The sequence below is a fragment of the Trichosurus vulpecula genome, chromosome 6 (assembly GCF_011100635.1).
Source record: "Trichosurus vulpecula isolate mTriVul1 chromosome 6, mTriVul1.pri, whole genome shotgun sequence".
Lineage (NCBI taxonomy): Eukaryota > Metazoa > Chordata > Mammalia > Diprotodontia > Phalangeridae > Trichosurus > Trichosurus vulpecula.
The window spans coordinates 130,265,899-130,289,894 of NC_050578.1; the positions used below are offsets into that span (position 1 = coordinate 130,265,899).

At 37.5% G+C, this 23,996-nt stretch overlaps 1 protein-coding gene across 1 annotated transcript in view; it reads left to right on the forward strand.

Annotated features, from left to right (window-relative positions):
- The first annotated feature begins 8,983 nt into the window (after positions 1 to 8,983).
- TMPRSS11F (transmembrane serine protease 11F) overlaps positions 8,984 to 23,996 on the forward strand; it is a 42,554-nt gene continuing 27,541 nt past the window's right edge. The window contains exons 1-3 of the mRNA XM_036765018.1: positions 8,984 to 9,062; positions 11,539 to 11,688; positions 20,978 to 21,096. Coding sequence (XP_036620913.1) covers positions 8,984 to 9,062; positions 11,539 to 11,688; positions 20,978 to 21,096 — 348 coding nt within the window. The remainder of the gene's footprint in view (positions 9,063 to 11,538; positions 11,689 to 20,977; positions 21,097 to 23,996) is intronic.

Below are 23,996 nucleotides of genomic sequence, written 5' to 3' on the forward strand. Positions count from 1 at the left end.
CATATTATGTGGTATAGATGAAGAAAATAATAAATGAAAAAGGCATTTATGAAACACTATATGTCAAGGACTGAGGCAAACAATGGATATATAATTAAAGAAACAAAAACAAACCTTGACCTCAGGGAGCTTACATTCTAGTCAGGGAGACAATACTTGGGAGTTGTGGCCTGGGAGGAAGAGCACTTTCCTGGAAAGTTACGGGAATGGTCAGTGGAGAGACTTATGCTTGAAATACATCCCCTGTCCATTTCCACATATGAAGCCTGTCCCTGCTAGAAATGATCTCTTTATCCTATTATTTGACATACTTGTGTGACCTCACCTATGTACTTATCACGCTCTAACCCGTATCAGCTGTTACATACATGACTTTACCGCCCCTCTGTATTTCTCCCTCCCCTCTCCCCCACTATACTCTAAGCTTCAGAGTAAGAATTATGACATTTTTAAAAACTTTGTATTCCTAGAATCTAGAACAACACTAGAACATACAATAAGTATTTAATAAATGTTTGCACTGATATGAAGACTAGTAAGCCCATATACAAGAAAGGCTATTGCTGCTTTGGCCAAAAGGTACAGACAAATTCTAAATGGTGTTATTTTGCAATAACATTATTATTACATTACCACCAAACCCACTAAAATGGTGACACGCTTACATCTTTGGAGTTATCATTCATTTACAATATTGTTCTTATGCAACCAAGTAGCATCATCTCAGCTAACATTCCATTTTCACAGAACCAATTAACAGTGTTAAGCAAGAAATGCCTGCTGTAAATTTCCCAAATTAGTCCATTTCCCTTAAAATGTTCATAGCAATAAGAAGGAGCTCTTCTGTGGATATGACTGTTTTCTATAAAATATATTTGGAGAGCTTTTTAGTACTGAACCAAAAGCTACATTAGAGCATAAGCAGCAATATACTGTCCAGAGAACCTAAGAATTATAGAACCAAAGGCCAATCAAACAAATCCTTCTATTCCTAGGAACTGTGATATAACCTCCACCTCAAACTATGTCTTGTTTCTGTAGTCCAGAATAGAAGCAGTTCTAAGCAATCAAACAATCCTACTATGTGCTAATCACTGGGCTAGGTGATATAGATAAAGACAAAAATCTAATAATCCTTGCACTAAATGAGCTTATATTCTATTGTTCAATGAGGGTTAGAGGGGGAAGAAATGAGGAGACAAAATGTAGATAAATATGGGTAGGGACTGGACCTGTGATTTCACTTATGTAGGAAACTCCCAAGTGAGCAAAATCTTCCTGCTAACTTAGGTTGACACTTTGTATGCAATTCACAGTCTTTAAAGGGTTCCCAAAACATAGGTTAAGTGAATTTGCCCAAAGGCACGTGTGAGTGGTATGTGTCATAGGCAAGACTTAAAATCAGGTCTCTGCCTTCAAAGCCCGATCTTTCTCCACTGTGCCAAATATACAACATTGACAGAAGGCAATGTGAGTGAATTGTAAAGTGCATCAGGAACAGCTTCAAGTAGAAGCTGACATTCGAGCTGAATTTTGAAGGAAACTGAAATTCTAAGAGGTAAAGGTGAGGAAGGAGTATATTCTATGCAGAGGATGAAGTGGGGTAGGATCATCAGTACATGGGACTGTGTGGTATAGATGAACATGGGACATGGAATGTTGTGTGTGAGGAACAACAAACAATCTAAGCTAGTGCAGACAATAGAGGGGAATTGGACCACAGAGGATAGTGGGAAGAGGAGTGATATATAACAAGGTCAAATTAATATGTAGCAACCAAGTTGGGAAGGGCTTCAAAAACCCAACAAGAGGCGTTATATTTGATAATTAGAGAAAATAGGGAACCATTGAACTCATTAAAGATGGAAGTACTTCAGAAACATCACTTCAGCAGCCATGTGGAATATGAATTGGAGTGGGACAAGACCTGAAACAAGGAGACTAATTAGAAATCTATTGTAACACTCTAACCAAGGGTGATGACGGGCTGATGAGGGTGGTAGCAAGAAAAAGAGATGGAGTTGGGTAATGTTACCTATGCAGATTCAACAAGACTTAACAATTGTTTGGATATGAAGGCTGAGGGAAAGTGGATAGTCAAGTTTAAAAATCTAGGTCATTATAAGGATAGTGGTATTCTCAACAGTATAGAGAAATTCAGAAGAGGCATGGGTTTAGGGCAAAGCTAAATTCTGTTTTGGTAAGGTTGAGTTTGAGATGCCTATGGGAAATCCAAATTGAAATGTTCAAGAGTAATTTAGAGATGAGAGACTGGAGATTTGGAGACATTAAGATGGGACATACACATCTTAGAGTCATCTGCACAGAGACAATAATTCAATACATGGAAGCTAATGAGGTCACCCTCATTAGAGCCAGGGCACAGCTTTGAGGCACAGCAACACTTAAGGAGCAGGATATAGATGATGAACCAGAAAAGAAGACAGTGAAGAAGCATTCAGATAGTAGAAAGAGTTAAGAAAGTCACAAAAATCAGGAAAAGAAAATTATCCAGGAGTTGAGGACAGTCAGCAGTGTCAAATGCTGCAGAGAGATGGAAAAAAAAAGTTGGATTGGAAATTGAGAGATCATTGGTAAGTTTTGAGAGAGTAGTTTAAGTTGGGGAAGAGGAGAAATAGATCTGGAACAGTGATGACTTTGGAAACTAGAAGGCAGAGGATTGAGAATCTAGTGAGAAGAGAGGAAGTAGAGGCAGAAAGATCAGCTTTTTCTAAGTGTTTGTTAGAGAGGATTTGTTTATGTATGCATACATACATGTATATATAACATATACATACATATAATACATATATATATAATACAGATAGATAGATGGATAGATAAATAGGTAGATAGATTGACGATAGCATCCACTGAGGATTTTTCCCCTTTCAGATTGGGGGGAAAGGTCGTATAGGCAGTGGAGAAGGGAGAGATAGATAGAGATGGAAAACTAGGGGATGATCGTGGACACAATTTGTTGGAAAAGACACAACAGGATGGGATTAAGAAAAATTATTCTTTGTTAGTTGAAGGGCCACCTCTTTATAAGAGACTGATGGAGGGGGAGAGGATAGTGGGTAAGGCCAAGCTTCCTTGAGATCTAGAGAAGGGAGTGATAGCTCATGACAAACGGCTTCTATTTTGCAGGAAGTGTGAATAGGGGTCCTTAGCTGGGAGGGTGGTGAAAGAAGAGATTTGGCATGCCTATATGGGGAGAAGGATAAAGAATCAATTTTGGTGTTTCAGGAATCAGTTAGTTGAGTCATATCATATCAGATAGAGAAGAAATGAATTTTCTAAATGCCAGCTTGAAGCTATCTAGGATTATAGAATTTAGAACTGAAACTGATGTTAGAGATCACTTATTCCAAACCTTTCATGTTTTTAGAGAAATAAACTGAGGTATTGAAAGATTAAGTGGTTTATCCAAGGCCAAACAGGTAATAATCAAATTATGTTTTTCCTACTTAACTCTGGAATTCAAGGAAGACATCAATTGCCACTGGTTCTAGTCATTCTGTGATTTGGTGGTGATTAAAAAACTGTCACTAGACTACTCACAAACTACTCTATACCGGGGCTGCCTACCCCTTCATAACACTTTCTGCTAGTAGGTGATTTCAGTTTTCCCTTGTGAGTTACTAAATTAATCATGGATGAACAAAAGTGGTTAGATAGAGAGATTACATCTCTCTCTCTCTCTCTCTCTCTCTCACCTTATTTGATCTTCACAACAACTCTGTGAGGTGAGCACTATTATTATCTCTATTTTACAGATAGGAAAACTGAGACTGAGACAAGTTGTGACTTTTTCTTCTTGATTCAAATCTGGGGCTCTATTCATCACATCATCTAGCTGTTTTTTTATATCCAACACTTTTTCTCCCAAAGATTAATTTACAAATGCATGTCACCTATGAGAGGGCTATTATACTTTTTAACTCTACTAGAGAGTCAGTCAGGTAAATAATCCTTTTAAATGTCTACTCTATTCCAGGCATTGTACTAAGCACTGGAGATAGAAGGAAATATAACACCAAAAAATAGCTGCCCTCTGGGAGCTTATAATCTCTGTTATGTCTGGTGCCTTTGAGGAAAGGAATCCTGTCTTTGTATCTGTCATAGAACTGAGTAGAGCGTATTTCACACAGTAGGCACTTATGGATAATAAGGTGGCAATAGCCATGCTGCAGTAGAAAGAACACTAGCTGGGAGATCAGAAGACATAGATTCTAGTGGAGGGTCTGCCACTAACCATCTGCACATCCTTTATGCAAGTCATTACACTAGTCTAGCTTCACGTTCCTTATCTGTTAAACAAAAGAGCTAGAATAGATGACTTCTAAGGTCGCTCACCATGCCTTGGATTCTAAAACTGAGGTCTTTCATTTACCATTTGTAGGCTTCCCTTTGGGAAAAAAATGGTTAGAAACACAACTACTCTGGTGTTGGCACATTTGTTGGAGAGTCTGCTAAGTGGCAAAGCAGTTAGAGCTTTAGACTTGAAGTCAGGAAAACTAGAGTTCAAATCTTCCCTTGGACGCTAAGCTGAGGCCCAGGCAAACTGTGGCCCAGGGCAAATCATTTCTTCTGTTTGCTTCAGTTTCTTCATCTGTAAAATAGAGGTTATATAACACTTGTCTCACAAGATTGATGTGAAGATAAAATGAGATAGCATATGTAAAGCTCTTTTCAAAATTTAAAGTGCTACATAAAGACTAACAATTATTATTTTCAGGAAAGTTAAGTAAAAAGACCATAGGAAAAAAGTAGATTTAATTCCATCATTTGACAATTATTTCAACTGAGCTGCCTAAGAATTTTGAATGAGACTGTACTAATCACTGAGCAGTAAGTGATAGTCCAATGTCTGGGTGTTAGCTACCTTTGAAATCACAAACCATACAGCTTATTAAAAATAATTAGTGGGAGGTGGTGGGCTTTCACACCTATCTATTTAAGCATGATTGCAGGCCCTCTCATCAAAGGACCTGCCTCTTAAAGAAGACATAGCTCAAAGACTTAATTGCTCATCCACCCAGATGGGTTATTTTTGGAGGGTATTGTTAACATGGTTTGACATGGTCATTTGTGGAGGGTATTGGTGACATGGTTAACATGGGCTCTCAGATATGAGTAAGGCTTAAAGATATAAAAAGAGATTTTAGGACACAGCTTTCTGATCTGACAGACAGTAGCATTTACTGGGGTCTCCTGGTGTCGGACTTGGCTGGGTTGGAAAGTATCAGCTGCTTAGCTAGCTTCTGGCAATTAGCACTAAACATCAAACAGGAATATAGTGGGAAGGATATTTGCAAAAATTCAAAGGAAATTGAAATTTGCTTCTCTTTGTCACTAATGCTTAAAATCTGGAAGGAAACCATATTCGCTTTGCAGTTCCATCTCCGGCAGCAACGGTTTCAATGACAGTCAGAGTATTCCAGAGATGTTGTTCCTTAATATGTCAGAAACTTCACAGAAAGTTGACATCTCAGCCACATGACATACGTAGTATGTTTTACTGTTAGTGTTTACTGAGTTGCCTAAGTGTACAGAATGTACACAAATGCTGCCATTCTCATTCAGAAGCTGATGCTGTACATGTAGTAATTAATTATGTTATCTGTAAGCATGCAAAATTGCCCTTACCATCTTCCCCAGAAAACCTGCTCCTCTCTACAGCATCTCCTTTCATTGTTGGTAGCACCATTTTCTCAGGCACCCAAGTCTATAACCTCAAAGTCAGTTTGAATTCTTCCCTGATCTTGATCCTCTTCATCCAATCATTCAAATCAATTCAAATCCAAATGTCAAAAGACACCAAGGTATCTTTCATATCTGACCTTGTCCCTTCTATTCCCACTACAACCACCCTAGTTCAGACCTTCATCTTTCTCTATGGCAACAGAGAATAGCTCCTAGCTATTCTGTCCTGCCTCAACTCTGTCTTTGTGTGTCTGTCTCTGTCTCTGTCTCTCTGTCTCTGTCTCTGTCTGTCTCTGTCTCCATCTCTCCTTTCCACTTGATCATTCACATAACTTCAAAGAATTCTAATGCACATCTCTGGTCATATCACGCATTTAACCAAAATCTTCAGGGACATTTCATCACCTACTGAATAAAGTACAAACTATATCCTGGCTTTCAGGACCCTCCACAGTATAGTGCCAAATTTAGCTTTCAAGCTTCATCTCATACTATATCCATTCATGAACCATACATTCCAAACAAACTGTATTACTCTGTGTCTCCCATTCTGATGCAATACTTTCCCATCTCTGTGACTTGTTCATCAATTTGGAATAGCTCTTCTCTAACTCCATTTGTTGAAATCTGTTCCTTTCCTCAAACCTAAAGTCTTCTATGGTGGTTCTTTCCTCCACTGGTTGTAGTGACATCAGCAGATTTTCATTTCTTTAAATTAAAAATTATTTTTTTCTAATATAACCGTATCTAATTCCATATCTAGAGAGTCATCCTTGTGATTAAAAATGAAAATAAATAAATAAAAGAGGTTTAGCAAAACTAACCAATACATCAACTGTGTGATAATATATATATATATATATATATATATATGATATTCCACATTCATTCCTCCACCTTGCATAGAAGTAAGGTAGGTACAATTTTTCATCTCTTCTTTAGGACAAGATTGGATGATAATCATACAGCACTTGGTTTCTTTTGTTGTTGTCCTCTTCATTCATACTGTTAAGAGATTCTGCACATTGTTTTCTGGGTTCCATTTACTTTATTGTAAATCAGTGGATTCAAGTCTTTCCCATGCTTCTCTGAAACTTCAGCCTCGTTCTATCTTAAGGAATAATAATTAACCGCTATATTAATGTATCACGATTTGTGGCATCTACATTTGTTTCCAGTTCTTTGCTAAGAATGTTACTACAAACATTTTGATGTATACAGAACATATATTACTGTGTTTGACTTCCTTGAGGAATATATATAACAGTGGGATCTCTGGGTCAACGTGGTATGGACATTTTAATCATTTTCTTAGCATTATTCGGAATTATCTTCTAGAATATATGAACAACTCGTAGTCTCTAAAAAATTAAAAAAATGAATTCTACGCAGAGGACAATGGTAAGGCATGTGACTGTGATTAGGTAGTGACATATAACCAATGATGGTCCAAAGAACAGTGGTAAAAGATGTTACTGAGGAATTGTATGATTAGAAGAAAGGATAGGCTGATCATGTGGCAAGGGCAAGGCAATTAGAGACAGAGAGCCAGAACGCTCCATTGCTACCATTCTGATGTTGGGAGAAAGCAAAGATTCCAGAACATTGGGAAGACACAAAAAAGAGTTACAGAGAATAAACAGGCATAGATAGATTGCAAATTATATTGTCAGAGAGAAGGTCTGAATAGATGGGCTTACATGTACATTTGAGTATTTGAGAGTATTCCAAACTATTCTGCTTTATACATGATGTATTCCATCTAGACTGGACTTCAAACCATTTCCCAATCTCGTCCAGCATTCTCCTGCTTCCATGAGCTTTCATAGCACATAACACATGATTGAAATTGATGCCTTCCATTTTTCCACTTGTTAAAATTCTTCTTCAAGGTTCAGTACATATGTCCTCCTACATGAAGCTTTCTGAGATATCCTCTGCTTCAGTGATCTCATGCTATTCAAATTTCTCATAAAGCTTTGGTCAGACCACTATCATGCACTATTTCTACCTTGTAACATACTTTCTGTGTATGCTTGTTATTCCATCCACTCCCTATTCTTATTAAAATGTAAGTTCTTTGATGGAAGAGACATTAAAAAAGACATAGTGTTGTACATATTAGTGCTTAATAAATTTTAGCTGAATTGAATATAAATAAAAATGAATTGAACTGATGTTTCAATATGGTGTGAAAAGAGCAGTGTATTTGAAATCAGAAGAACCACTCCTGGCTCTCCTTATTAATGCAATCTTGTACAAATCACTTAACCTTTCTGGAACTTAGCTTTTACGCCTAAAGAGAGAGGGTTGAGCTAAAAGCTTTCTAAGGTCTATTTTAGATTTAAATTTGGTCCTATGTTGATCCAAACAGGAAAAAATTCAACATCATTCATTACCATTAACGTCATTGACTCTAACTTAGCTAAACAAGATAAATATATCTTGGACCAAGTGGTAACAGGTTCAGCTCCTTTCCCTTGTCTACCTAATTCAGCCTAAGTCAAGGTTAGTTCTTTAATTTGTAGTGGCAGGAACACTAGTACCTTATAGACTGGATGCCTGGATTTTCGTTTCCATCTCAAATACTTAAACTTGTCAGGCTTCATCTTCCTCTCTCATAAACTGGGTATTGTTAGTATTTGCACTACCTATCTTAAAAGGTTATTTGGAAAAGATTACTTTGTAAAATAGAAAGTGACAAATAATAGTATTATTGCTGTACTTATTTAAGTAAATTTTTAATTATTTAAGCTGTGTGTTCAATTATTCCAAGTCACAAATAACTAGCAGAATATGATTCTAATATAGCAGCCACAATTCTGTAGAAGAGATAAAACTTTGCATCTATCTGTAAACTAATCTGCATAAATTATAGGCTCATATATGACATGTACCTGCAAATGGACGAATTGGCCTTAATCCATTTGGAAGAAACTTTTAAGGTCATTCAAACTCACTGGGATAATTTATTCTGTCCTCAGATAAACAGGGTAAACCAATATTGGGCCAAGTGAGAACTGGTTTAGCGTCCTTTCTCTGCCTATCTAGTTCAGTCAAGATGCTCTCTAAATTGAATTCTTATAAGTCACTGGCTTATCCTGCGTTGTTTAATGTGTATATCAGAAGTAACTTTATATTTGCCTAATAGATCTAGCTCAAAATGTGTTGACATTTCAGCAGGTTAATGACCTTTAATGTTTTCCCCAAGTGGGGCAAACCCCACCTCTTGGTAAGCTCTCATTATATTTCCACATACTTCATAGTCACAGGCATGAATAAATCTAGAAACCAATCCTCAGTGCACATTATTTCAAACATTATAAAACATAGCGAGGCAGCTAGATGGCTCAGTGAATAGAGTGCTGGGCCTGGAGTCAGAAAGCCCAAAGTTCAAATCTGACATCAGATACTAGCCATGTGACCCTGAGCAAATCATCTAACCTCCGTTGGTCTTAATCCACTGGAGAAAGAAATGACGAAGCACTCCAGTATCTTTGCCGACAAAACCCCATGGACAGTAGGGTTCACGGGATCATGAAAGGCTAGACAAGACAATGCCTGAACAGCAAAAAAATAAAAATAAAAAAGCTATAAATCCTTCAGTTCCATTCAAAAGAAATGTAGCCTGTAGACAAAGGTGATAACTCTGAATCAGGTGTGTGTGTGTGTGTGTAGATACACACACAGAGGAGGAGGAGAGAGAGGTGTCCTGGTAGTTTAGTGAACATGATATACTGGCAAACTAGAATTCTCTGTACATCCATTCTCCCCACAAGGGTCAATAGTGAAAGGCAAAGAGGGTAGAAAAGCAGAAGAAAAAAGAAAAAAAAGCATCCAGATAAAGCACAACCTGGATAACCCTATAAGGCTGGCCCATGCCTCAGGGCAATCATCCATAGATCCATCAAGGCAGCTAGGTGGAGCAATGGATAGAGTACTGGGCTTGAAGTCAGCAAGACTTCTGAGTTTAAATCTGGCCTCAGACAGTTAGTAGCTGTGTGACCCTGGGTGAGTCATTTAATCCTGTTTGCCTCAGTTTCCTCATATGTAAAATGAGCTGTAGAAGGAAATGGCATACCATTCCAAGTATCTTTGTCTAGAAAACCCAAATGATTTCGTGAAGAGTTGGGCATGACTGAAAAAATAAAACAAAAACAATAGTACATTTAACTTAGAATGTGGCACGTCTTTTTTTTTCCTTTGCTTTGGAATTTTAGGTTCAAACTCAAATTGGAATAATACAGAGACAGTAAAAAGGATAGTGTCTCAAAATGTTTTCCTTTTTATTCATACCTAAGGATAAAATCAAACAGTAAATTACCAGAGAAGAAAAGTGCCCAGGGGTATCTTCTGGCAGCACATCAACTCAATTTGCTTTTACAAACTTTTACTAAGTGTCTACCTATTACTGTGTGGCACTGTGTAGACAAGAAAAAAAATAGTCCTTGGCTTCCAGGAGCTTAAATTCTGCTGAGAAAGACTGTAAATGTAAATAGATAAGTAAAATGAAATGATATAAAATGACATACCTTTGATGGACCAATCCATGTCATCAGGAAAGTGGATATCTAACAAAGCTTGCAGGTAATATTGACCTTAAAATGTACATTAAAGCTGAAAGCATTACACATAATGGGAAAATAAAGGGATCAACAAAATGAGATGAGAGACTTTAGATGGAGAAGTGGAGAAATCTCATGGAGACTTGGAATATATGTTTCTATACTGGTGAGACCATTTGCTCAATTGAAAACCAGATGGCTTCACTTTGGTATGGCCAATTGAACCTTCCTGAGTATAGAGATGTCTTAATTCTGAGTATCAAAAACAATGGAATTGAAAAACAAATAAAAAGAAATACTTTCATTATGTGGAAAAAAAATGAGGCAATAAAAGAAATGAACTGAATTAAAAATGAGTGCTTCATTGGTAAAATTGTTTTAATGTAATGGAAATGTTTGTTCTAAGGTCAAGTTTTGAGAGGCAGCATGGTAAGTGGATAGAAAACTGGCTTTGGGATCAGGAAAGCCTAAGTTTAAATCCTGCCTCTGACACATATTACCTGCCTAATCATTGAAGTCACTTAACCTCCCAGCTTCCTATGCAACTCTTTAAGACTGTAAGTTATAGATGAGGTACCAATCTGTATCAGCAGGGGGAGTTACTACACTAGGAGTTCCCTTCTCAATAACAGAGAAATCAGAAATCCTCCTCTCAAACATAATATTAATATTTTAAAATTTCCTTTAATAGTTTCCCTAATGATATTTGGGGGTTTGAATCTGCCAAAAATGACAACATGCCAGAATTTTAGTGGTAATATAGTCTTGCATGTGTTGACAATTTAACAATAAAAATTTATTCTTCCTATCCTCCCAATCTAATGCTACTATACAGAATTAGAAAGACTCTGATTCACCCCAATACAGAAAATCTTCCTAAGATAGAATGCTGCATAGTTCAAAATATTTTTTTTCCTTTTTCTATAGTGTAAAACAGAAAAATAGCCCTGAAAATGTCATATTTGCCATGAGCTCAAATATGACTTCTTTGTTAAATTACTCTGTGAAAGGAAAACAAGATGAACCTACTTATAACTAGTCATTTTTTTTAGTTATTTACCATCTCAATAAATCTTAGACTGAAAGATAAGGTAATAGATATCTATGAATGAAAGTCTAGTGGCATATTCAAAGTCTAGGAATTCAAATGATGTCAAGCATATATGACGTTTTTCCCAATAAAACATGGTTTAAAAAATATAGATAGAATTACAATCCCCGATGAGTACTAAGTTTAATATTTTTTTCTATCACCACAGACCAGTTGCATACCAGCAAGCCAAGTATCCACAAGTTAACTATCCAAGAAGACAAAACCAATTTTGGAGCCCTCTCATGCTAGCTATTTTCACAGTGGTAATTGTGATAATCATAGTGATCGCCATCGGTATTGTTGCCCGTGTTGTCATTGCAGGTAAGTAGCAATCTAGTCTCTGTTTTGTGGCCAAAATTCATTATGATTCAATACCTTGACACTTTCCTACATTTAAGAATAGTATTTGAGTGATGTAAAAAACAAGTCCGATTGGTTGACTTTTGAAAATAATCTGTTGTTCAGGCTTGATAACAGAGGTAGCCATGATCCCAGACCAGCAGAGTATGATCTAAACTGGATAGATAAATGCCTCCTTCAGTAGTGTATTTACTCATTGGTTGTGGGACAAGAATCTCTCAGGGCACCAATAGTTATGTTCAAGTTCATTAGTACATACAATAACTATGATTCTTTGTCCTTTCTGGCCCCTTTTCTGCCCCTCTATACAAGCAGAAGGGTGCCACATGGTAAGGGCCATTTTATATGTATTTTTAAAATTTGTCTTATTGCCATGGCCAAACACTTCATCATCAAGCATCCCACCTACATGGTGATACTCTCTCTACTTAGCTAGGCTAGACCTTAGAAAGACAACTCAAGTTGTTGCCAAAACCATATTCAATGTTTTTGCATGATGGTGGAAACCTTCAGAATTTTTGCTCTACTGGAATAACCTCCAAGAAACCAGGACAGCCTCCACACAATGCTGAGATATTGGTTTAGAACCTAGAAGAGGAGATAAACTCACATGGAAAAGACCAACAAAAGAGGAAACAGTAATGGAGGACTGATGAAATAGAAGAGCACTATGTTCAGAGCCAGAGGTCTGAGTCTGAATGCTGGCTATGCTACTTGCCAGTTGTAAGACCTTGGACAAGTCATTAATCTGCTGGAGCTTTAATTTCCCCCACTGTAAAATGTAAGGATTGAATTAGATGTAGTTGAAGGCAGGGCTGTCCAAAACGGCAGCCTTCAGTTTGATTTATGTGGCCCACCTTCCAGCATAGAAATTTACATAAATGTTTTAGTAAAGGAAGCCAAGCTACTGCAGACCTCTCTTTAAAATGTCAAATCAAAATATATTGTCTATTGTTTCAATAAAAACCTAAGGTTGCAGTGAGTAGAGCACCAGCCCTGAAGTCAGGAGGACCTGAGTTCAAATCCGGCCTCAGACACTTGACACACTTACTAGCTGTGTGACCTTGGGCAAGTCCCTTAACCCCAATTGCCCTGCCTTCCCCCCCTGCAAAAACAAACAAACAAACAAAAAAAAACCCTAAGGTTGGACAGCCCTGGTCTAAGGTTCTATCCATGTCTAATCTTATGATGATGTCACAACACAGATGTCACAGCAGATAGGAAAGTTAATGAATTCTTATCAGAATCAAAATTACCTTGAGGTAAACTTAGGGTGGTATAGGAAAGACTTCATGCACAATTTGTAGAATTTTAAAGCTGGAAGGGAACTTACAGAGAAACAATGTCCTAATGGCTAAACTAAGTCCTAGAAAGGTGAAGTGACTTTACAAAAATCACAGCGCAAGTCAGTGCACATTTCACAGACTTAGTATCTAGATCTGTTTCTTCACAAACAAGTAGTGTTTTGTTTTTTTGTTTGTTTGTTTTTGGAACTGGGTCTCCTTATCTGGCCCAGGTTGGAAGCACAGTTAATATTCTTTTTTTCCATTGAGCCCAGCTAACTGGCACAGAAGCATTTGCTCTGTTTCCAGCGTGGGCCATTTTTCCCCTCCTTAAGCCTACTATGTTCCAGTCACTGTACTAAGTACTTTACAAATATTTTCCCATTTGATCCTCATAACAGTTCTAAGAGATAATTGCTGTTTTCATCCCCACTTTATAGTTGAGAAAACTAAGGCAAACACAGGTTCAGGGACTTTCCAGGGTCAAACAAGTTCTGAGGCTGGATTTGAACTCAGATTTTCCTAACACCAGGACCTATCCATTGTGCCACCTAGCTACCTCTAGGGGCCAACACATTGCTGCTTGATTCAGTGTGGACACTCAGTCAACTTCAGAACAGCCAAGGGAGGGCAGTGATAAAGAAGAAGAAAAGAGCATTAATGAAACATTTAAAACTATACAAAAAAAGAGCAGAAGGAAGTTGAGAAGGGGACATTGACAAGCAGATCAGTGTTAAATCTAATATACACTTTTTAAAAAATCCCAAGCTATACTTGACAGATTCATAGCTTTATATGTTGTTCAGTTGTTACAGTTATGTCCAATGCTTCATGACCCCATTTGCGGTTTTCTTGCAAAGATACTGGAGTTCTCCAGTTTATTTTACAGATGAGAAACTGAGGCAAACATGGTTGAGTGACTTGCTTGGGGTCACATAGCTAATAAATATCTGAGGCTGGATGTGAACTCAGGTCTTCCTGATTCTAGATCCTGTATTCTACCCACTACCCAATCCTCTTTTTCTGGCATTTATATGTGGAAATGTTTATGTCTGCTGATTTTCTAATTCCTAATAAAAATATATAAATTATAGAATTAGGGAAATAGATGCTTCATGACTAAAGAATAAATGAATGGAGAATCTTAGTTATACCTAGTAGGATAGGCAAGAAATACTATTCAAAATGATAGATAACTTGAAGTCACTTATTTTCGTCTTTGCAACATGTTTTTGCCCTGACATCTGAATGTGGGTGTGTCTGATGCTTGGGGAAATCATGTCAAACAAGATTAAAATGTTGTCTTGTGAAGACCTAACTAGGGAGGAGCTGAAAATGTATTCATTGTCTCCAGCTTACCTCACTGCTTGGCTCCGTCCTCCCTACTGCCCACTGCATCCTGGACATAGAAAGAGTCAGTCTGCTCCAAGATGCCACATAGCACTCATCTAAACCAAGTTGACACTTCCTGGAATTTTTCACCTTTCTTGTTCATACCTTTCTTAGGTTGGGGGAAGTAATTAAGTATTTAAAATTTGTCTTCTGAGTTATAGGCTTCAAGAAAGAATATAAGCAAAAGAAGAGATAGTAAATAGTAGCACTAAACTTTTTAAGTTTTCAAGGTAAATGGCAACTTTAAGAATTAGAAAGATGTTACCCACAGATAATAGAAAATTAACCTCACATGGATTAAAATTTATTTTAAATCTTGAGTTCATGAATTCTGAACTTCAGTGGGCTAAACCAATCAGGCGTCTGTACTAAGTGCAGCAGTAATAATGGTGAGCCCCTGGGACAGGTGGCTGCCTAAGAAAGGGTGAACTCATTCAGGCCAGAAAATGGAGCATGTGAAATCCCAGACCTATAAGAGCAGGACTAGCTAGTGAGTAGCTCCTGTACTTCCAGCCTGGGGGAGATTGAGATCTACTCTCAAAAAAAGAAAGAAAGATAAGGAAAAGGAAAAAAGAAAAAAAGGCAAGAGAAAGGGAAAGGAAGGAGAGGAAAAGAAAAGGAAGAATAAAAACAAAGTGAATCATGTAAGAGACTTTCAACAGCTGTCACTGTTATCAGTAATATACAAATAATATGTCAGCAGCATTATTCTGAACAGAGCTGAGAAGTAGGAAGGCAATAATAACTGCAAACAGTGCAAAAATTACTTGGGAGTTTTCACATTAAAAAAGACAACTCCTAAAGGTCAAAGGTTTGTTCAGTTCAGTCATGTCTGACTTTTTATGACCCCATTTGGGGTTTTCTTGGCATAGATATTAGAATGGCTTGCCATTTCCTTCTCCAGCTCTTTTACAGTTGAGGAACTGAGGCCAACAAGATTAAGACTTGTCCGGGGTCACACAGATAGTGTCTGAGGCTATATTTGAACTCAGAAAAAGGAATCTTCCAGACTTGAGGCCTGGCACTCTATCTATGGGGCCACCTAGATGGCCCACATCAAAAGTAGGTCTACACTATTTACATATGTTGAAGATGGGGGGCAGGGGAAGGCAGTAGGGAACTATTGTTTTAATCTCAAGAATTAGTCATCATTTATATTCTAAATTCTATATTCATCTTTATATTCTAAGCAATTCTTTCTCTAGATCTTCCTCAACATTTAGCTAACCTTGACAAACATTTGAGGGTCAGGTTGGTTTAGTGGCTAGAGAGTTGACCTTGTGTTCAAGTTCTACTTTTAACAAATATTAGTTGTTTGATGCCAGGCAAGTCACTTAACCTCCCTGTGCCCTTGGCAAATCTCTAAGGCTGTAAATGGTAAAGAAGGTGCCAGCCTGCATTGATAGAGGGAATTTCTTAATCAGAGAATTCCCCACAACAAAGAAATCATAGGTCTAGCCCTTACCAACAAACATTTATAAAGGGCCTACTATTTGGTCTTATTATATAGCATCACAGTTTTTCCTTATATCATTCCCATCTGTAGATTAGTTATGTTAAAACATTCAAGTAGTCCAGCCTTTACTGTCTCCTTACATTCCGATGTCATGCTGGATCTAGTTTATTTCCTGAAGTCTCTTATCCAGACTGATAACTAATACAGTTAAGTAGATAAAGAGCTGTGCCTAGAGTCAGGAAGACCTGAGTTCAAATCCAGCCTCAGACACTAGTTATAGGACTCCCGGCAAGTCTTAACCTCTGTTGGCCTCAGTTCCTCATCTGTAAAATGAGCTGGAGAAGGAAATGGCAAGCCATTCTAATATCACTTAGCCTTGTTTGCCTCAGTTTCCTCATCTGTAAAATGAGGTGGCAAAGGAAATGGCAAACAACTCTAACACCTTTACCAAGAAAATCCCAAATGGGGTCACAAAGAGTCGAGCATGACTGAAGTAACTGAACACCTGACAATACCATATATGACAGCCACTAATGAATATGTTACAATCTAAAACCATTACAAGATTCAACTCAAACCAGAAAGCGGCTTGTTGTTTTCTTTAAGGGGTTGCTACCTCTACAAACACAAACAAAATAAATTCATCAAGAGAACAAGTTTTGCCAAGACACAAAAGACTGTTTAGAACCTTCCTGGTGAAACCAGTCCCTCATCCTATCTTGGACAAAATAGATCTTGAATGATGTGTGGAAACTTACCAATGGGTGACAGGTGTTATCAGGCTTGTTTGGAACTTCATAGCTTCCCACATTGAAATAAAGTAATTATCTATAAAGTGCAGGTGTTCCCTTCACTAGCACATGAAAATGTGATTATGAAAGTGTTGGTAACAATTCAGCAAATACACCGTCTCTGAAACTACTCCTCACTCCGATTTCGGGAAGTTCTGCTTCAATTTATTCCATTCAAATCAATTTAACAAGTATTTATTTAATAGCAACCATAGGCTCCATGTTTAAACATAGCTTCTCTTAGTAAACAGAAGACTGGCCTCAGAGATAAGAAGACCTAATTCGAAGCTCTGCCTCTGACACACACTGGCTATGTGACTTTGGGGAAGTCACTCAACCCCATAGTGCTGTAGGAGGGACTATATAAATTGCAGAGAAGGTGTTGGATATGCACTGGTAGAGGGAGTTTCTTCACATGGGGAATGCTTATCAATAGGCAGCTAGAAGGCACAGTGAATAGGCTGCTAGGCATGAAGTCAGAAAGACACAAGCTAGTCTTGCCTCAGACACTGCTGTGTGACTCTGGGCAAATCTCTTGACCTCTGTCTGCTTCGGTTTCCTCATATGTAAAGCAGGGATTATAATACCACCTCCTTTGCAGGGTTGTTGTGAGGATAAATGAGATGTTTGTAAAGCGCTTAGCACAGTACCTGCCACACAGTGAATGCTGTACAGATGTTAGTTATTGTTATTATGATGATAATTGTTATTAGGTAACTCTCCAAGACTGCAAGTGGAGAAGGTTTTGGATATGCAATGATTGAGGGAGTTTCTTCACCTGGGGGAAGCCAGCTAGGCAGCTAGGAGGTACAGCGTGGATAGGGTGCTGGGCCTCTAGTCAGGAAGACCTGAGTTCTTATCCTGCCTCGGACACTAGCTGATGGCCTTAGACAAATCATTTAAATGTGGATGTCATGTAAAATGTGGATAATAATAGCATCTGTCTTACAAAGTTGTTGTGAAGATCAGATAAATTATATTTGTAAAGTGTTTAGCACCATGCCTGGATCATGGTAAGCCCTTAATATGCTTGTTCTCTTTCCCGTCCAGTCCCTGTCCATACTCCCTATGTGCTCAAAGTTGATATATAAACACAGATCCTGCTCTAAAGGAGTTTATAATCTAGCAGGGATGTGAAAGAGGAGAGACTCTACCGTTTTCTTCCTGATCTGTAATATGGAGAGTCCCTAAATTTCTATTCTTGGGTTGTTCCTCTTCAAATCTCTTGGTAATCTCATTGGTCACAGGGCTTTAACTCTTTAACTATCACCTCTATTTAGGTGACTTCAAACATCTATTCACCCATACCTCTGATTCTCTTCCTCTCCATCTCTCCACCTGGATGACTCGCTGACATCTCAAACACAACTGGTACCTGATTCTGACTTTGCTATTTCTGCCTTTGACACCAGCATTCATCCATTTTTGAGTTATCTGATTTTTTGTTCACCTCTCCTATCCAATTTGTTATTATGTCTGATTGACTCTACCTTCACAGTGTCTCCTTCTGTCTCTTATTTCTTTTCCCTTCTCTATAGCCCCACTGCTACCATCCCATAATCTCCTAAGAAGTCTTTCCACCTCCATTTATTCCATCTCTAATCCACCCGTGGTGTTGCTGTAACCCTGAAGAAGTGATGTCTATTAAGAGTGACAACATGTATATTCCCCTTTTAAAGAGTAGCAGATGACAACTTTATTGGCACTTTGAATACTATAATGTGTATTATAACTAATGTACTAATTATGTGCCATGAATCTGCAAGGCACAAATCACATTTTCCTATGTTATTTTATTTTCACCTCTATATGACTCCAGGGAATACATTGTTTTACCACGGGAAATCAGGATGATGAATTGGAATGTGTATTTAATACACAATGATTAGGAGTGGTTCTTTTACATTTAGGAAGTGTTAATTTAATTCATGCAACATTATTTATATTATGAAATCTCATTACTGCAATGTCAAGGTCCAAGTTCACCTGTGCTATTGGGAAAGCACAATTTAAAATAACTGAAACAGATTAAAGAAATGATTTGAAAACCCCAAATAATTATTTTTTTATCCTTAAAGAGAATTACTGAAAAAAGACACTGTTTTGTACAGACTAGGATTCTGCTTATGCAATATTCTTCCATCTTTTCTCAAAAAGGACCATTTCTATCATCACTTCCTATTCTCTAAAGTATAGTTCTTTTAGTCTATTCCATATAATTTAACATTTAATTACATATTACCTTGCATTGCTATTTAGTTGTTTCATGTATATGCTTAATCTCTCCAGCTAGAGAGCAGGGATCGGATCTTATCTTTATCCCCATAACTCCTAGCACTAGCTGGGCAGAGACGTAATGATCAATAACACCTACTTGCTGACTCGTGACTGACATTGCCAATTATCAATTAAATTGCAAGAGTAGTCAAATTTTAATTAAAATTACATTAAAGAATTAAAATCTTTTTTCAATTAACATAATAATAACAACTCTTACTGAGTTACAAAAGGCAGCCACTTCATCCACTTGGACAAAAGTCTGTAGAACACTAATGACACACAGATAGAAGCAGAAAAGTGACTTATCTTCATTAATGTTTCTATTGGGATGCCATCAAAAAATAAAAGAAAAATGAGATAAGCAATAATGCTGCTGCTGCTGCTAACTCATATCTATAAAGTCCCTACTATATAGTGCTTTTAGGTAGAGAACGCATGGAAATATTATTAAATATGAGTATTTTGCAGAGAAGGAAACTGACTAGTGACTCATCCATAGTCATATAGCTAGTGAATATCAGAATCTGATTTTGAACCCACCCAGGTCTCCTGTCAACAAAGGCAATGTTTTTCTGTCATAGACACACATACTGATGCCCTAGGCTCTGTATATGTTTGCATCTTCCTCTTCCCTGACCCCTCGCCTCATGTTTAATTCAAGGTACTGCCTTTTCCCATGTGGAAACTACTGGATGTTCAGATATACCATATATGGCAGGGATATTATGTCCTTGCTCCCCAGAATATTGGAATGACTCCATGGAGAGAATGCTAGGACTCAGTGTGCATACACCTTTTCCAGCTAACTCACAGGCTGCTTACTTTTGTGCTTCACCTAAATCCTCTCCTCTCTTTTCATTACCTAAATCAAGGTTCAAACTAGAACAAACCCAATTCTCCAAGAATCAATATTCAAACTCATGTGCAAATTTCTTGGAATCTATACCCAACTACACCCTCATTTATATTCACTGACAATTTATTTCTCCCCCTCTCTCAGTAGCATTCTAGTATTCCCTCAAAGCAGTTTCTCGTTTCCCACACAAGTATTCTATTTTCATGCTTTATATATACTCAATTGCCACTAGCCGGATTCCTACCTAGCTTTGATTCATTGGTTACCAGCATCAGGAGAGGAGCAACTAGCTGATGCAGTGGATAGAGCACTGGGCTGGGAGTCAGGAACTTGTTCAGTCATGCTGACCCCATTTGAGGTTTTCTTGACCTGAGTTCAAATCCAGCCTTAGATACTTCCTAACTGTGTGACTGTGGGAGAGTGACTTGATCCTGTTTGCTGCAGTTTCCTCATTCATAAAATGAATTGGAGAAGGAAATGGCAAACCATTCCGGTGTCTTTGCCAAGAAAATTGCAAATGGAGTCACAAAGAGTCAGACATGACTGAACAGAGCATCAATAGAATCTGCTGAGTGATCCTTTAGGACCATAATTAATAATTATGACAAGCTCTGAGACTTTTTTGACTTAGGCACATAGCTGTTTGCTCCCAGTCTTTATCATTTTCCATTATATCATGTTACTTCAAAATAGTTGGCAACAAATCAAGTTTCGGGAAATGAAAAATTTCTCTGTCATTGCACAAACAACTAGACTGTTAAATTTATCCTCAAAAATCTGTCTTAGCTATGATGTAGCAGAGTTAGCATTTCAATAAGGGTGGTAACAATTTCACAATGTTACTTTTAATGTTTACATAAGTCATAATTTCATGACCAATTGTATATATACATGTGCCTATAACTACAACTATACTAAATGAGATGTCAGAGCCTCAGCTCTCTGATTAATTTGATAAGTGGATATAGCCAGGAAATGTGAAATCTGCCAAGTATATTATTTTTTGGTGGTGGTGGTGGTGATGGTGGTGACCTTCTTCAACAATCAAGATAAGAAATAATTTTTAAATATTTTTCACTTTGGCGTATCACATGCATATTTCATATATGTGAACATGTTTATATTTATAAATATACACATAATATATGTACATATACATATGTATTAGTGTTTCATTTACTTTATCTTACAGATGAAAGGACCTTCTATTATATTGTCACCTTTAAGATTACCAACATCAAATATAAAGAGAAATATGGAAGAAAAACTTCAAGAGAATTTGTAGAACGGAGTCATCAGATTGAAAGAATGGTAAGGTTAATTGCCTTTGTGAAATGTTTATATTAGCCTCAGGACAGTGCCTGCTGTTTGTCTCACTTTCAATGAGACTTAGCATAGCACCACACACAACACAGGACTTATAAATGCCACATCAGCTCTGTTTATTGGTTCCTACATCCTTATTTCTGTCATGTTAAATAATGAAATAAAGCAATCTGATCCATTCTGGCAAATTTTGCTAAATGTCTTTTATGTGTAAGGTGCCACATTAGGTGCTAGCGTTATGAAGACAAAAGCAAAGTAGTCCCTGTGCTCAAGGAGGTTACAATTTTTCTGAGGAAGAGTCAGGATCAGATCTGTGTATAAGCAAGTTAATTTTTCAGCTGTGTAGAAGCTAGATTGGAGAAGGAAACAGCAGCTGCCTCATGGGGTAGCTTTCTTGTGTATCTCTTTGCCAGGGCCATTCATTCCATAGATATTTATTTATGAAGTACTTAATGTATACAAGACCCCACCATATTCACACTAAAGGGGACATAGAAAAATATAAGACATGGCTCTTTACTATTAAGAAGCTCATAAACCTAGAGATGAAATGGGATGCAAAGTTAAATTAAAAATACTGTATATTATTCTGTGTCAAATGGTTCAACTAGAGAGTCAGAGCTTTAGAGAAAGATCAGTGGTTGTGGGCTGGGGGGTGGTGAGGGTGGTCAGAGAGGGCTTCCTGAAGGGAGGTAGGAGCTGAGCTGAGACTGGAAGGGTGGCTGAGCTCAACCATGACTAGCTATGTGATCCCTTCTCCAATCCATCCTCCACACAGCTGAGAAATTGCCTTGCTTATACACAGATCTGAACTCAACACTTCCTCAGGAAAATTGTAAGCTCCTTGGACAGGGACTATTTTGCTTTTGTCTTCATAACCTTAGCACCTAGCATGGTGCCTTGTTCCACAGTGTCACAAAGAGTTGGACACAACTGAATAACTGAACAACAAAAATATTACCATTTAGTGGAAGATAGGGCAGTTGTTATGAAAGCTGATCAACCCTTTCTAATTATACTTATTTTTCTCTTTATTTTCCTTTTTGAAAATAAGAAAACATTAATTTTTCTCGTTGGGATATTCCTAGATCCTTTCCAGCCAGCACTGTAATTGATTGAATTGTAATTGATTGAATTTGAAGAAATGTTCAGCCTGAAGAGCATCTTGACTTCCCAATCTCAATCCCCAAAATGCAAATGAATACACCACATACACACACACACACACACACACACACACACACACACACACACACACACACACACACTACAGATGCAGGAAGAGAGAGGTAAAATTGATTAAAGTCTTACTGAGAATTAGTGGCAGAGCCAGGTCTCCTATCTACCACTTCAATACTTTTCCATATGCTATGCTGCTTCTCTCTGATGGTCTCACCAAGAGGCATAATTATTCTCCTTGACATTAATCTTAGAGATTAGTTATGCTCCCCAAACATCCTCATTCTCTTTAACATCTCGATAGGGATCTGTCATCCATGAGTGTCTTATTTTTGTTTTTATAATTTTAGCCTATATCTACTAGGGCAATAACATTCGTAATGAATTGTAGGAAAAATATATATTCTTTTCTATTGAAGTTCTTTATGGAAGCTTCATTTTGGAGTGAAAGTGTCTTAGATTATCAAAGGCCATATGCTTTTGCAGCTTAAGGTCTTGCGGACTTTATTGGAAGCAGCACCCATTGCTACAAAATCACAGATTCTTGAAATATCGAAGAAATATTTATTTGTCCCAGAATGACTTCTCTCAAACTTTAGAGAAGTATTTTCTATTTCTAATTGATTGTGCTTTGGTGGACAAATCTATGATCAATTTATTTGTACATTTCAACTGTATTCCTTGTCAGACATTGTCTTTTCAGAATGAGGTATCCTAATCTTTTTAGCTAGTCCTTATCCAACAGCAATCCTATCTGCACTTGTTCTAGTTTTCTTTTTTTTAACTATCACTAATAAACTGATGATTATGACTTTAAACATCATTTGGTGTCTATAAGTACTAACTCTTTCTTCATTCTTTTTTTTAAATTCAGCCTCTCTTTTCTCTAGTTGAATTTTGTTATCCCTTTGTATACCTCTTAAGAACCCCCTTGGCACTTCTACTGGTGTCACACTTTGGTTCGGGGCCAGATTTGTGATCTCATCAGTATAAGAAACTCCTCCTAGGGAAACTCCCTATGCCAATGCCAATGTTTGGCAAGTCTTAGGGAGTTGCCTGGGCACTGAGAAGTTAAGTGATTTGCCCCAGGTCATTCCAGTTTGTGTGAGAGGTGGGTCCTTACTCCAAAGCTAGTTCTTTATCCAATATATCATGTTGCCTCTTGGAAGAGCACTAAAACTATAATTTAGATGTGTCATCCTTTTTTTATTGCATTGGTGTAGCCCAACTGTGATCAATATATTTGCAATTATTTACATCACTAGGTACGATTTTCAGGTGTAGGCTACGTCTTACTCTTTTCTTATATTCCCACCCATTAAGCTACAAATCAATCTGAGGTGGCTCAGTCTAGAAATTAGTAGCTGCTCAGGTCCAGTTTTGATTTTTTTATGCCATTAAGAAAGAGTTAATGACTAAACCAAGTAATTCTTTCTCTCTTAATTCAAGTAAGCTTGAAACTACATTTATTTCACAGCTGACTTCAGCCATGAGAAAAAGTAGCAGACACGATAGCATTTAAGAAAGAACCCCTAAGGGCTCTCTACTGAGAAGATATCATACTATGGCTAATGGCTGAAATTCTACCCTGAGAAATTCATTTCTTTAGGTCCTTAAGGAATTCTCCCTTAGTAAAATGCAAATGCCCTTACTAACACATTAAAATTTATCATCTGTTAATACTTTAGCATGAATCAGTTTTTCAG